Genomic DNA, 16,270 nt, shown 5'->3' with positions numbered 1-16,270 from the left:
CTATGAACCTGCACTCCAAGGTCTCTTTGTTCAGCAACACTCCCTAGGACCTTACCATTAAGTGTATAAGTCCTGCTAAAATTTGCTTTCCCAAAATGCAGAACCTCGCATTTATCTGAATTAAACTCTATCTGCCACTTCTCAGCCCATTGGCCCATCTGGTCAAGATCCTCAGATTACAACAGGATCTTGACAAGATGGGCCAATGGGCTGAGAAGTGGCAGACAGAGTTTAATTCAGATAAATGTGAGGTGCTGCATTTTGGGAAAGCAAATCTTAGCAGGACTTCCACACTTAATGGTAAGGTCCTAGGGAGTGTTGCTGAACAAAGAGACCTTGGAGTGCAGGTTCATAGCTTTTCTTTCATATGTAAATCACAAAACATTTTTAGAAGTTATATTATCAAGTGAACTTTAACAATTGGTGTCGTGTCAGCCCAGATAATGCATTACAGCGTGAGCTGCCCTGTGTGAGACTGTTTGTGACACAATGGTTAGACTGATTCTAATCTAAAATACAGATTTACAGAATCTTCTATGGATTCATGCAGTGTTTGAACAAAGTAAAATGTAATTCTGCATGTACAAATTCACCCCACAAACTTATATGTGTGCGTGTGTTATGAATGTCTGCGAGAGAGTGTGCACACGGGTGTGAATGTGAGTGTAAAGGGGTATAAGCCTATGAGAGGGTCCGTGTGTTCGGCACAAATTTTAGGTAAAATCCACACAACCCCAGCAACCATGGTACTGCTTTTTTGTTGATGGTGTGGGAAGTTCTCCAATTACTTTCGTTTTTGCATCTCGTGGGGCCATTTGTCCATGTCCATAAGATGGCCTAGGAAGGTGACTTGGGCTTTGGCAAATTCACTTTTAGCTCGGTTTCCCACCAAGCCTGCCTTCCGAAGTCAATCGAACAAGTCCAATAAATGCTGTCAATGTTCCTTCCATGTGTGACTAAAAATCACCAGGTCATCAATATACCCAACGCAGTTGGGTAATCCGGCAATGACCTTATTAGTCCGTCTCTGAAATGTGGCTGGAGCGTTTTTCATACCAAATGACATGACTTTGAACTGGTATAGTCCATTTGGCGTTATGAAAACCGAAATTGCCTTTGCTCTCTCTGACAGTGGGACTTGCCAATAACCTCTGAGCAAGTCCAACTTAGAAATGTAAGTTGCTTGTCCCACTTTTTCGACACAGTCCTCCACCCGTGGAATTGGATATGCATCAGTCTTTGTAACGGCATTGACTTTGCAATAGTCCACACATAACCATCTGGCTTTGGCACCATGACTCTGGGTGAGCTCCAGTCACTGTAACTCACTTTGATTATGCCATCTTGGAGCATGCGCTCTATCTCCTCCTGAACCAGTGCCAACTTTACAGGGTTATGCCTATAAGGATGTTGCTTAATCGGAACAGCATCTCCTGTTTCTACATCATGCACAATTAGGTTAGTACTTGCCAGTTTATTTCCACTTTTCTCCCCATATGATAGTAATAACTTTCAGATCATTTCAATTTTTCTTGTGGAAGGTAACTCAATAATTTAGCCCAATTTTTGACAACTTCCTCATTGCCCAATTTAATTTGAGGAATATCCAATTCAGAATCCTCTGAACTTGGTTCTTCCTTCTGTGCTGTAATCATTAACACCTTCTCCTCTTGCTTTCCTTCCCGATCAAAATACCTTTTGAGCATATTCACATGACACACTCTATGCGATTTCTTCTTGTCTGGAGTCCTTATCAAGTAGTTTACCTCACTCAATTTCCTCTTGATTTGACAAGGTCTACTAAACCTGACTTTTAAAGGCTCACCTGTCACTGGAAGTAACATCAATACCTTATCCCCAATTGCAGAATTGTGAATTTATGACTTCTTATCTGTTTCCTGTTTCATTGTATATGGTGATGCTTTTAAATGCTGTCTAGCCAATTCTCCAGTTCTATTTAATCGTTCTCTAAAATTTGACACATCGTCCAAATGAGTGGTCTCTGAATTCTGATTTATTAATTTCTCCACAATCAATTTTATCAGTCCTCTTACTTCATGCGCAAAAATTACTTCAAATGGATTGGATTTGATCGATTCATTTGATGCATCTCTGATCGCAAAAAGTACAAACGGAACTCCCTTAATTCAATCACCTGGATAATCCTGACCATAAACCGTCAACATGGTCTTTAGTGTTTGATGCCATCTCTCTAGTGCTCCCTGCGATTCCAGGTGGTACGCAGTAGGTTTAAATTGCTTTATTCCCAAGTTATCCGTAACCTCCTTGAATAGTTTGGATCTGAAGTCTGATCCTTGATCTGACTAGATTTTTATTGGTAGTCCACATCTATTAAAAAATTTAAATAGTTCTTCTACAACCCTTTTAGCTGTGACGTTGCGTAATGGATTGCCTTTGGAAATCTAGTCGACACATCCACTATTGTTAATAAATACATATTCCCACTTTTTGTTTGATGTTGGGGACCTATGCAATCAATCAGGACTCTTTTGAAAGGTTCTTCCAATGCTGGAACATTAAAGGTGCAGGTTTTATTTCTGCCTGTGGTTTTCCGATCAGCTGACATGTATGACATCTCTGGCAAACTTCAACTATATCCTTGTGCTGGCCCGGCCAGTAAAAGTGCCTTTGTATTTTGGCCTGTGTTTTCCTCACTCCTAAATGACCTCCAAGTGGTGGTGCATGCATCACTTGCAGCACCTCCTTTCTATATCCTACTGGCACAACAATTTGTTGAATCTCTGCCCATTTCTCACCTGCTTGAATGTGTGATGGTCTCCATTTCCTCATTAAGACATAATTTATTAAGTAATACTACACATAGAACATAGAACATAGAACAATACAGCACAGAACAGGCCCTTCGGCCCACGATGTTGTGCCGAACTTCTATCCTAGATTAAGCACCCATCCATGTACCTATCCAAATGCCGCTTAAAGGTCGCCAATGAATCTGACTCTACCACTCCCACGGGCAGCGCATTCCATGCCCCCACCACTCTCTGGGTGAAGAACCCACCCCTGACATCTCCCCTATACCTTCCACCCTTCACCTTAAATTTATGTCCCCTTGTAACACTCTGTTGTACCCGGGGAAAAAGTTTCTGACTGTCTACTCTATCTATTCCTCTGATCATCTTATAAACCTCTATCAAGTCACCCCTCATCCTTCGCCGTTCCAACGAGAAAAGGCCGAGAACTCTCAACCTATCCTCGTACGACCTACTCTCCATTCCAGGCAACATCCTGGTAAATCTTCTCTGCACCCTCTCCAAAGCTTCCACATCTTTCCTAAAGTGAGGCGACCAGAACTGCACACAGTACTCCAAATGTGGCCTAACCAAAGTCCTGTACAGCTGCAACATCACCTCACGACTCTTGAATTCAATCCCTCTGCTAATGAACGATAATACTCCATAGGCCTTCTTACAAACTCTATCCACCTGAGTGGCAACCTTCAAAGATCTATGTACATAGACCCCAAGATCCCTCTGTTCCTCCACCTGACCAAGAACCCTACCATTAACCCTGTATTCCGCATTCTTATTTGTTCTTCCAAAATGGACAACTTCACACTTGGCAGGGTTGAACTCCATCTGCCACTCCTCAGCCCAGCTCTGCATCATATCTAAGTCCCTCTGCAGCCGACAACAGCCCTCCTCACTGTCCACAACTCCACCTATCTTTGTATCATCTGCAAATTTACTGACCCACCCTTCGACTCCCTCATCTAAGTCATTAATAAAAATTACAAACAGCAGAGGACCCAGAACTGATCCCTGCGGAACTCCACTTGTAACTGGACTCCATGCTGAATATTTACCATCTACTACCACTCTCTGACTTCGACCGGTTAGCCAGTTTTCTATCCAATTGGCCAAATTTCCCTCTATCCCATGCCTCCTGACTTTCCGCATAAGCCTACCATGGGGAACCTTATCAAATGCCTTACTAAAATCCATGTACACTACATCCACTGCTCTACCCTCATCCACATGCTTGGTCACCTCCTCGAAGAATTCAATAAGACTTGTAAGGCAAGACCTACCCTTCACAAATCCGTGCTGGCTGTCCCTAATCAAGCAGTGCCGTTCCAGATACTCGTAAATCCTATCCCTCAGTACCCTTTCCATTACTTTGCCTACCACAGAAGTAAGACTAACTGGCCTGTAATTCCCGGGGTTATCCCTATTCCCTTTTTTGAACAGGGGCACAACATTCGCTACTCTCCAGTCCCCTGGTACCACCCCCGTTGCCAGTGAAGACGAGAAGATCATTGCCAACGGTACTGCAATTTCCTCTCTTGCTTCCCACATAATCCTAGGATATATCCCGTCAGGCCCGGGGGACTTGTCTATCCTCAAGTTGTTCAAAATGTCCAACACATCTTCCTTCCTAACAGATATCTCTTCTAGCTTATCAGTCCGTTTCACACTCTCCTCTTCAACAATACAGTCCCTCTCGTTCGTAAATACTGAAGAGAAGTACTTGTTCAAGACATGAATGCATTCACTCTCCATCTCTGGAAATGCCTTCTGACAGAACTGTTTTAACTCCTCAGCGTTCTGCTATAATTCAATCAGTTTAGTTGAGCTAAAGATGTTTACCTATTTGCTCCTTAAATACACCATAGAACAATACAGCGCAGAATAGGCCCTTTGGCCCTTGATGTTGCACCAACCTGTGAACTAATCTAAGCCCATTCCCCCAACACTATCGCAACATCATCCATGTGCCCATCCAAGGATTGCTTCAAGCTTCCTGGCAGGCAGAGGTTAGATCAGAGTGGTACTGGAAAAGCACAGCAGGTCAGGCAGCATCCAAAGAGCAGGAAAATCAATGTTTTGGACAAAAGCCCTTCATCCTGATGAAAAGTTTTTCCCCAAAATGTCGATTTTCCTGCTCCTCCTACGCTGCCTGACATGCTGTGCTTTTCCAGCACCACTCTGATCTAAACTTTGGTTTCCAGCATATGCAGTCCTCACTTTTGCCTAAATTGGCAGGCAGGACATCCCATACCTTTACCACTCTCTGAGCAAAGAATTTTTCTCTGACATCTGTCTTAAATCTATCACCCCTCAATTTGTAGCTATGCTCCCTCGTACAAGTTGACATCATCATCCTAGGAAAAAGACTCTCACTATCTACCCTATCTAATCCTCTGATCATCTTGTATGTCTCTATCAAATCACCTCTTAGCCTCCTTTTCCAATGAGAACAGAACCAAGTCTCTCAGCCTTTCCTCATAAGACCTTCCCTCCAGACCAGGCAACATCCTGGTAAATCTCCTCTACACCTTTTCCAATGCTTCCACATCCTTCCTGAAATATGGTGACCAGAACTGTACACAATATTCCATGTGTGGCTGCACTAGCGTTTTGTATAGATGCAGCATAATATTGCAGCTCCAGAACTCAATCCCTCTACCAATAAAACCAAACACACCATATGCCTTCTTAACAGCACTATCCACCTGGGTGGCAACTTTCAGGGATCTATGTACATGAACTCCAAGATCCCTCTGCATCTCCACATTACCAACAATCTTTCCATTGACCCAGTATTCTGTTTTCCTATTATTCTTCCCAAAGTGAATCACTTCACATTTATCTGCATTGAACTCCATTTGCCACCTCTCAGCCCAATTCTGCAGTTTATCCAAGTCCCCCTGCAACCTGTAACATTCTTCCACACTGTCCACTACTCCACCGACTTTAGTGTCACCTGCAAATTTACTAATCCATCCACCTATGCCTGCGTCCAAGTCATTTATAAAAATAACAAACAGCAGTGGTCCCAAAACAGATCCTTGTGGCACACCACTAGTAACCGGACCCCAGGCTGAATATTTTCCATCAACCACCACTCACTGCATTCTTACAGAGAGCGAGTTTCTAATCCAAACTGCTAAATCACCCTCAATCCCATGCCTCTACATTTTCTCCAACAGATCAGGCAACATCCAAGGAGCAGGAAAATCGGCGTATTGGGCAAAAGCCCTTCATCAGGAATACAGGCTTTTGCCCAAAACATTGATTTTCCTGCTCCTCGGATGCTGCCTGACCTGCTGCGATTTTCCAGCGCCACTCTGATCTAAACTCTGGTTTCCAGCATCTTCTGCCCTCACTTTTGCCTATTTTCTCCAACAGCCTACCATGTAGAACCTTATTAAAGGCTTTACTGGAGTCCATGTACACCACGTCAACTGCCTCACCTTCATCCACATGCTTGGTCATCTTCTCAAAAAACTCAATGGGGTTTGTAAGACATGACCTGCCCTTGACAAAACCATGTTGACTATCTGAAATCAAATTGTTGCTTGCTAGATAATTACAAATCTTATCTCTTACAATCCTTTCCAAAACCTTTCCTGCAACAGACGTAAGACTCACTGGTCTATAATTACCTGGGTCATCCCTACTGCCCTTATTGAACATGTCACAACATTTGCAATCCTCCAGTCATCTGGTACTAAAATCTCTATGGAGAAAGTGAGGATTGCAGATGCTGGAGATCAGAGCTTAAAAATGTGTTGCTGGAAAAGTGCAGCAGTTCAGGCAGCTTCAAAGGAACAGGAGAATCGACGTTTCGGGCATAAGCCCTTCTTCAGGAGTGAGGAGGGTGTGCCAAGCAGGCTAAGATAAAAGGTAGGGAGGAGGGACTTGGGGGAGGGGCATTGGAAATACGATAGGTGGAAGGAGGTTAAGGTGAGGGTGATAGGCCAGAGTGGGGGTGGGGACGGAGAGGTCGGGAAGAAGATTGCAGGTCAAGAAGGCGGTGCTGAGTCTGAGGGTTGGGACTGAGAAAAGGTGGGGGGAGGGGAAATGAGAAAGCTGGAGAAATCTGCATTCATCCCTTGTGGTTGGAGGGTTCCTAGGTTGGAAGATGAGGCGCTCTTCCTTCAGGCGTCGTGTTGCCATAGTCTGACGATGGAGGAGGCCAAGGGCCTGCATGTCCTTGGCAGAGTGGGAGGGGGAGTTAAAGTGTCTAAACTCCCAAAATTCCTAGATAAACATTTTCCATGTCTTCAGTTGCCTGCATCTCCACTGGCTTTGCAACTAGAGTAGGCAGCACGCCTACTAGTGAATCAGCTATATCATTTACAAGGATAAATTGTATTCCTAGAGCTGAGAGGTTGTCCAGTACTCCGACCACAAATTCTCCACTCTTCTCTGGACTCTCTAGCCTCACTTTATATTATTGAGCACTTGTTGTCTCACCATGAATTCCTGCTCCCAATACCTTTTCTGGCAATAATCTCCTCATCCTTCCGCATCACAGACTGAGAGGATCCTGTGTCCCTTAATATTATGACCTGCTACTCCTGGCCTATGTGAATAAACTTTACCCCTGCTTCTTCCCTAATCGATCTCTGATCATCTTGTACACTCTGAGGCAGTTGTCTAACTTCCCTTGTGCTTTTTGTTACTAGTCCAACAAAACTTTGAGGTTTGTCTGGTTTTCCTACATCTGGCTTTCTCCTAGCCCACCAACACTGCGATTTTGTGTGACCCATTATCACAATGAAAACACTGGAGTTTTTTTTAACTTTTTTGTCCCCCTCCAGGGTTTCGTTTTCACTCTGCGGTAAGTTCTCCTTATGATCTTCACTGAGATCTACCTTTCCATTTCCAAGTGAGGATTTCTCTTTGCTCCAATTTCTATCCCTCGTGGACTGAAATTGATTCTGGAAGCCAAACTTGAGTTTTATAGACCAGCTCATAATTGTCAGCCACTTCAGCTGGTAACCTTGCTGTTTTAACTCTCTGCTCTTCCACAGGATTGCGCACTACTTCAGGCAGTAGTCCAAAATAATAACCTCTCTAAAGGCATCATAGGTTTGCTCAAATTTTAAAGTTTTTATCCATTTATCGAAATTACACTTTTATCCTTTCAAACTCAATATCGGTTTGACCAGGCTCCCTCTTTAGATTCCTGAAATGTGCCTTTGGCTTCTGGTGCAAGTTCATGTGCATTTAAAATGGCTTTTTTTCACCTCCTCACCCTCCCCAGATCCCTTTTCTGACAGTGATGTGAATACCTCATTCACCCTACCTACAGGTTTCATTTGGATCAATAAAACCCACATTGCCACTGGCCACTGCATTTGTTTAGCCACCTCTTCAAATGAGATGAAGAAGGCTTCCACATCCTTCTCATCAAATTTAGGCAATTCTTGAACATACTTAAACAGTTTCTCATTAGGTTTCTGACTACCAGGGACTTGCTCATCCTCACTCTCTTCCTCACTAACCCTACCCTCTGCCTTTATCTCCAGCCTTTTAAGCTGACTTTCCTTTTTAAGTGTCAGTTTTTGAAGTTCAAAAGTTCTCTCTTTTTCTTTCTCTGCTCACTCTTTTTCCCTCTCTTTTATTGCTCTCTTTCTCTCTCTGTTCTGCTGCTCTTTTTACCTCTTTTCTGCTTCTAATCGTAACTCAACCTGTTTCATTTCTGCTGCCCTTTCCTTATCTCTCACCTCAAACTCAAGCTGCTTCATTTGTAATTGAATTCTTGCCATCTCTATAGATTCTGATGGTTTCTCCAGCAAGTTTAAATGCTGGGCTACTGCTTAATTATCTCTCCTTTCCTCACAGAAGCAGGCAGCTCCAATTCCAGCTGGTCAGCTAATTCCTGCAGCTTGGTCTTATTCACTTTTTGCAAAACTCCCAAAGTCACCACATCCACTTCCAGAAAACTTCTGGCAGCTAAAAGAGCCGTTACTATCCCAAGCTTTGTCTACCCATCCAAACCAACAGCTGAAATAAAGATGCTAGCACTTACCACTCGCTGGTTAAGATCCCGCAAAAAGCCTCCAATCTGTTATGGACTAGGCCAGACCACTCAAAAAATTCTTAAGCAGGCAGCCCAGACCCATAACTTTACAATTTGTTTCGGTAAGTGCACAGTGAAAATTACCCGGAATAAATTAGCGAGGTTGACTCCCAAGTTTAAAACAGACAAAAATTTATTCATAGAATTACACAATGAAACTCAAAGAACAGAATGAAGAACCCCTACAGAATTCAGTTTATCCAACTAGATTTAATTATGCTGTTCCAATTGTACACAACAGTCCCAATAAGCAAGCTCCCTTTAAAAACCACTATAAATGGAATACATGCTTACAGGTTGAAGTTGAAATGCAGAAACAAGAGAGTTTCCAAACAGCTCTCTGTTCAACTTCCCAGTTCAAGACTGAACTAAAATTGCTCAGCTCAGCTGGAGAGCTGACCACTTCCCTTTCATTATACAGATCACTTCTAAAACATGACCACTTTGGCCTCTCAAAATCATTTTAGTCTCTGTACCAAACCAGATTGATCTGAGCCCGGGCTGGTTTATTAGCCCTCTGAAAAAAATCAAGGGCAGAGTCTCCTTGATCCAAGGAACAGCCTTTAGAAAAAAAAAGGGTCTAGTTTAGTGATAAAGGACCCTCACCAACTTTTACAGATGCACCACAGAAAGCATTTTATCTGGATGTATCACGGCTTGGTATGGCAATTGCTCTGCCCAGGATCATAGGAAACTACAGAGAGTGGTGAACATAGCCCAGTCCATCATGAAGTCAACCTTCCATCCATTGACTCCACTTACACCTCGTTTCTGTGGAGAAGCAACTGATATAATCAGAGACCCCCCCCCCCCCCCACCCCCACCATCATTATTATCTCTTCGAACCTTTTCATTGGACAGTAGATACAAAAGCTTAAACACATGAATCAACAGATTCAAGATCAGCTTCTTCCCCGCTGTTACCAGACTTCTAAATGGACCTCTCAAACTTCAAACTGAATGCTATATTCTATCCTTTGGTGCACCTTTTTGCAGCCGTTACTTTGTAATTTTTTGCTCTGTTCAATTACCCGTTGATCTTTCAATGGTATGATCTGCCTGTAATAAAGGCAAAACAAAACTTTTCACTGTATTTTGGTACATCTGACAAGAGTAAATCAAATCAAATCAAGATTTGAAAAAGAAATTGAATTCAAATTCCAATATCTGCCCTGGCAGGATTTGAACCAAGGTGCCAAGAACATTAGCCGAATTCCTGGATCAATAAAAATTGAGGGATAAAATCACCACACCATCATCTCCCCTGAGATACATGACATGGCGTTAATGACATGGCATTAATGAAATGCAGAGTTTCTTTAGAATGCACATTCATTCTGTGTTTGAAAACAGCCTCTTTCTCTCACTTAGAGATGACAGTGCACAGCTTTGTAATCAGTACTGTTATGAAGTCAAAAGAATGCACAGTCACTTTAAGAAAGAGGTGCCTTTTCTGAGCTGACAGATTGTGACAGCACGTGTGTCTGTGACTAGCTGACAGGTGCAGATAGTGCTGAGAATTGATAATATGTGATAATCAGCTTGGAGTGTGTTTTGATGTTAAGGCAACTGTAGTTGAATTTAACTAATTAATTTAAATCATACCCAGGATACCAAAAACCAACTGAATTTGAATTTTATTGTACTGACAACATGAGAAGGTATGGGTCTTGGGGATATAAAAAAAGGAAGGGCATTTTCAAAATTAGTCAGAGCTAACTGCCCAGCGAACCAGAGAGACAAGTCATCTGAATGGGGCTCTCACAAAGAAATTTCTGAGATGGCACCGTCTGTTAAAGGTACCAAGAAATTGTGTAAAAAGACCCTCACAGTGAAAAACAAGACCACTCAGAGAGAAGATAGCAGAATTGGAAGGATGGAAGGAAGACAGCATAACAGACTGTACGGACTTTGAGAAATTCATTTGATTCAATGTTTAATAATTGTGGTACTGAAGCAGCATTTTAATAGAGTTGGGGTCAGACAGTAATTGGTTATGAAAAACAGAGGTTGGATTTGTTAATAGTTTTTGTTTAGTGTTCACTGTTAGACTTAGAAAAATAAGTTGTTATTTTTTCTTTGAATAGTAGAAATCAGGAGTTTTCTTTCACTCACACTGATTTAGCAGATTACGAGATCAGCTTTTCTGGACTGCTAGCTTTAATTAGCAGAGGGGTTCGAACTCCATGTCGTAACAGTACCCACTACTGAACTCCTCAGCTGGTGAGCATGGACTGGCAGGTCTAACATCCAGATTTTGGGCGTGTTGTTAACTGGAGCTGAGGTTGTGGGGGATCAATTCTAGTTTTCTGGGGATGGGTCACTCCTTTAGGTGTTGTCTGTAGAGTGCTGACCACTGAATGAACTGCAACCCAGTGGAATTGACTCTGAGTTTGGATCGCTCATTATGAGATCATCCTAAACCTCACAACACAAGATCCTGCTCTTAATCCTAACTCTTAATTTGAGCTTCTAACTACTAAGAGACCTGACAACTATGGCTTTCCCCTGGTAGGCTGTCCCCACCGTAGTATCCAATCCTCTTTTGCTGAGGGGAACAGCCATAGGGAATCCCTGCCCTATCTGTTGGTTCCCTTTCCTCCCCTTGACCGTAACACAGCTGTCCTTTTCCTGTGTCTGGGGAGGGACCACCTCCCTGTACATCCTCTCAATTTCCTCCTCAGCCTCCCTGATGATCCATAGTTCATCCAGCTCCAGCTCCAGCTCCAGTTCCCTAACTCTGTTTTTGAGGAGCTGGAGTTGGGTGCACTTCCCACTGATGTAGTTGGCAGAGACATGTAAAGTGTCTCTCACCTGCCACATTCTGCAGGAGGAACGTGCAACTACCCTGACATCCATATCCCACTACTCTGAAAGCCCACACAGGACTAAACAAAGGAAGAGAAGAAGAAAAAATGAGAAACCGAAAAATTTACCGAGTTTAAAGACTCTTAATAAGGTTAGAGGAGGTGGGTGGGAGAGAGGCCCTATGGTGTAGGGTCTCGGGTTTAGATCTCACCCACTTAAAAACTCTCCAGAAGTCCTTCGCTCCTCCCTCGCACCTCTTGGCAAATGGAGGCCCCAACGCTTGAGGTAAGTGTTTGAAACGGTTAGACTCTCCTTCACAGCAGTCCTACTTTTTGTGTGCAGGGCATACCTGGGCAATTTTCCACACTGTCAGGTAGGTGCCAGTGTTGTAACTGTACTGGAAGAGCTCAGTAAGGGAACAGCAAGTTCTAGAGCACAATCTTCAGTATATTCCTGTAATGTTGTTGGGGCCTATAGCCTTTGGAGTATCTAGTATGTCCAGACAATCAAGTTGGCTGAAGACTGGTATCTGTAATACTAGGGATCACTGGAAGAAACCAAGATCGATCATCCACTTGGCTGTTCTGGCTGAAAAAAAAAGCTTTAGCCTTACCTTTTGCACTGATGTGTTGGGCTCTTCCATCATTGGAAATGGGGGGGATACAGTTTATTTTAATCATTATTGTTTAGCAACAAAAGTGAAGTGTAATAATACTTTGCTGAAAATGTGTTGCTGGAAAACCGCAGCAGGTCAGGCAGCATCCAAGGAGCAGGAGAATCGACGTTCAGGCATGAGCCCTTCTTCAGGAATGAGGAAAGTGTGCCAAGCAGGCTAAGATAAAAGGTAGGGAAGAGGGACTTGGGGGAGGGGTGTTGGAAATGCGATAGGTGGAAGGAGGTTAAGGTGAGGGTGATAGGCCGGATTGGGGGTGGAGAGGTCAGGAAGAAGATTGCAGGTTAGGAAGGTGGTACTGTGTTCGAGGGTTGGGACTGAGACAAGGTGGGGGGAGGGGAAATGAGGAAACTGGAGAAATCTGAGTTCATCCCTTGTAGTTGGAGGGTTCCTAGGCGGAAGATGAGGCACTCTTCCTCCAACCATCGTGTTACTATGGTCTGGCAATGGAGGAGTCCAAGGACCTGCATATCCTTGGTGGAGTGGGAGGGGGAGTTGAAGTGTTGAGCCATGGGGTGGTTGGGTTGGTTGGTCTGGGTATCCCAGAGGTGTTCTCTGAAATGTTCCGCAAGTAGGCGGCCTGTCTCCCCAATATAGAGGCTACATCGGGTGCAGTGGATGCAGTAAATGATGTGTGTGGAGGTGCAGGTGAATTTGTGGTGGATATGGAAGGATCCCTTGGGGCCTTGGAGGGAAGTAAGCGGGGAGGTGTGGGCGCAAGTTTTGTATTTCTTGCGGTTGCAGGGGAAGGTGCCAGGAGTGGAGGTTGGGTTGGTGGGGGGGTGTGGACCTGACAAGGAAGTCACGGAGGGAGTGGTCTTTTCGGAACACTGATAAGGGAGGGGAGCTCCAATCTCCAGCATCTGCAGTCCTCACTTCTTTGTAATGATACTTTATCTTGCTCCACCAAGTCATGCAGCAGTTAAGTGTTAACCACATTGCTTTGGTATGGGGTAACCTAGATTAGGAACAGAGTGCTTCTGAAGAATTTTCATGATAATACAACAGTTTATTGATCACTTTTAGTGATCCCAATTCTTTTACTTGTAGATATTTTGAAAAAATGAATTCAGATTTTCAAGTTGCCACAGTGCAATGTGATCTTGCATCATCTAATTTCTAGACCAGCTCTGTGGATCTCTCAGTCAGTGTACAATACTCACTGCACTGACAGGGGTTAAGTCGATACCTATCAATGTCACTATTTTCCAAATCTCCTTAATCTCTCTCCCTCTCCTCCCTCTCCCCACACCCCGCACCCCACCCCCCCCCTCCCCCGGTTGGACTGACCTCAGGAATGAGAACATAGGCTGGAACTTTGCTCTTCTTCTTTTCTGACTCGTTGTGTCTGAATAGACTAGCCAGGCAGCCAGTGTCAGGGTCGATGTAATAGTCAAAGACCAAGCCCTCTGAGGGGATGTCAATGTTGTAGTCGCTGCTGCTGAGGGCCTGTCTGGCAAACTGATCAAACTGAGGCCAAGAGCTGTCAGAGATGGATACATTATTAGTCAGGTTCAGGCTCTACTTTGTTTTCTAGATAATGATCAAAATAGAAAAGCCAAGGATTTATATCAAACAAAAAGCAACAAATTAAAGGCTAATTGCTGCACTGACTACAGCCAGCCCAGAAGGAAGAACCAGTAGAAATTAGAATACTGGTTAAAATTTGTTTTATAGCTTTATATGGAAATCTAGCTCAAACCAGTATAACCATAGATAATCAAACTAGTATAATTCATGTATTTTTTATTCATTCATGGAATGTGTGTGTTGCTGGCTGGACCATCCCCAGTTACCCTTGAGAAGGTGGGGATGAGCTGCCTTCTGGAACCTCTGCAGTCCATGTGATTTAGGTTGACCCACAGTGCCCTCAGGGAGGGAATTCTAGGATGTCTGACACAGTGACAGTAAAGGAAAAGCAGTACATTCTAATTCAGGATGGTGAGTGGTTTGGAGGGGAACTTGCAGGGGGTGGTGTTCCCATTAATCTGCTGCACTTGTTCTTCGAGATGGAAGTGGTTATGAACGTCTGTCTGAGGATCTTTGGTGAATTTCTTCAATGTATCTTGTAGATGGTAGCACTGCTGTTAATGAGCATCGATGGCCAAGGAAGTGGATGTTTGTGGATGTGGTGCCAATCAAACTAGGGAGGCAATGGCCTGGTGGCACTAATGTCCATTTGGGAAGGAAACTGCAATTCTTACCTGGTCTGGTCTACATCTGATTCCAGACCTTCAGCAATGTGGTTAACTCATTAACTCTTAATGTTGTTGGTACTGAACCCATCCAGGTAAGTGAGTATAATCAAACTAACATTATTATATCATAACCAGTGTAATGTTTTAACCTTCAGAGTTCCCAGTTTGGGTAGGAAGGGTTTCAAGGACAGGGAAGAAGGTGGATAGGTGAGGATTGAAAGACATGGAGAGAGTGGAGATTTAGTAATACAAGGAGGTGAAAATTAAGTGATACAGAAAGATAGTGGGTAGATTTTCACTGTTACAATATTAAGTAAGGAGCCAGATGGAGAATCACAGCCTCAGAGTGAAGGAATGACCCTTTCGAACTGAGATGAGGAGGAATTTCTTCAGCCAGAGGGTGGTGTGTATGTGAAACTCATTGTTGCAGAGCGCTGTGAAAGCTAAGTCATTGAGTGTCTTTAAGACAGAGAGAGAGAGAGAGAGAGAGGTACTTGATTAGTAAGGGGATCAAGGATTATGTGGAGGAGGTAGGAGAACAGGAAACATGTCAGTCATGATTGAATGACGGAGCAGACTCAATGGGCTGAATGGTTTCATTCTGCTCCTATTTCTTATAGTCTTATGGTGAAATCAGAACCAAAAAGCATGGTCAATCTTTCTACTATTTCTTTGTTCCCTAGTGCAAAATCTTCCATTTCTGAACATAAGGGACCTACATTTGTCTTCGCTAATCTTTTCTCTTCACATATTTATAAATGTTTTTACAGTCAATTTTTATATCCCTGCAAATTTACTCACATACTTTATTTTCCCCCTCCTAACCAAACTTTTTGTCCCCTTTTTGGTGAATTCTAAACTGCTCCCCATCCACGCTTGCTGCTTTTACTGGCAATTTTACAAGGTAAAAACAATGACTGCAGATGCTGAAAACCAGATTCTGGATTAGTGGTGCTGGAAGAGCACAGCAGTTCAGGCAGCATCCAAGTAGCTTTGAAATCGACGTTTCGGGCAAAAGCCCTTTTTTATTCCTGATGAAGGGCTTTTGCCCGAAACGTCGATTTCGAAGCTACTTGGATGCTGGCAATTTTACATGCCTTCCCTGGACTTCTAACACCATCTATAATTTTTCTTTCTCACCCACAGTTGAGCCACATTCCTGTTTTATTAGTGTACTACATCATTATGAAGAATTGTTGCAATTCAGCTATCCATTCCTTCAATATTAGCAATTGCCTACTCATTGCCAACCCTTTTAGTATGGTTCCCCAATCAAGTGCATCATTTCTTCGTAGTTTCATTTAGTAAATTAGGGACCCTACTTTTTCACTCTCTGTTTTAATGAGCACTTTATCATTGTATGGTCACTCTTCCTCAATGGAATTAATCCTTTTGGAAGAAGGATCAAGACAAAGGATACTGAATGAATGGCAGGACATTAGAAAGCTCAGAAGGTCAGAGAGAGTTTGGGGTGCTTATCCACAGATCCCTGAATGTGAAGAACAGGTTAATACAATGGTTAAGAAGGCATGTGGGACACTTGCCTTGATCGTTTATAGCATTGAGTATAAGAGCAGGGAGGTTATGTTGGAGTAGTACAGAACTTTGGTTTGGCCACATCTGGAATACTGTGCAGTGCGGCTTGCCACACTAGAGGAAGGATGTGATTTCACTGGAGGGGATGCAGAAGAGATTCACCAGGATGTTGCCTGGAGCAGGTTAGCTATGAAGAGATGCT

At 43.3% G+C, this 16,270-nt stretch overlaps 1 protein-coding gene across 1 annotated transcript in view; it reads right to left on the bottom strand.

Annotated features, from left to right (window-relative positions):
- Positions 1-16,270, bottom strand: part of dnhd1 (dynein heavy chain domain 1) — a 283,483-nt gene that overhangs the window by 166,621 nt on the left and 100,592 nt on the right. The window contains exon 21 of the mRNA XM_072576637.1: positions 13,625-13,817. Within this exon, the coding sequence (XP_072432738.1) occupies positions 13,625-13,817 (193 nt within the window). The remainder of the gene's footprint in view (positions 1-13,624; positions 13,818-16,270) is intronic.

This window comes from Chiloscyllium punctatum, chromosome 9, assembly GCF_047496795.1.
Source record: "Chiloscyllium punctatum isolate Juve2018m chromosome 9, sChiPun1.3, whole genome shotgun sequence".
NCBI lineage: Eukaryota > Metazoa > Chordata > Chondrichthyes > Orectolobiformes > Hemiscylliidae > Chiloscyllium > Chiloscyllium punctatum.
This window is presented reverse-complemented; position numbering and strand designations above follow the sequence as displayed.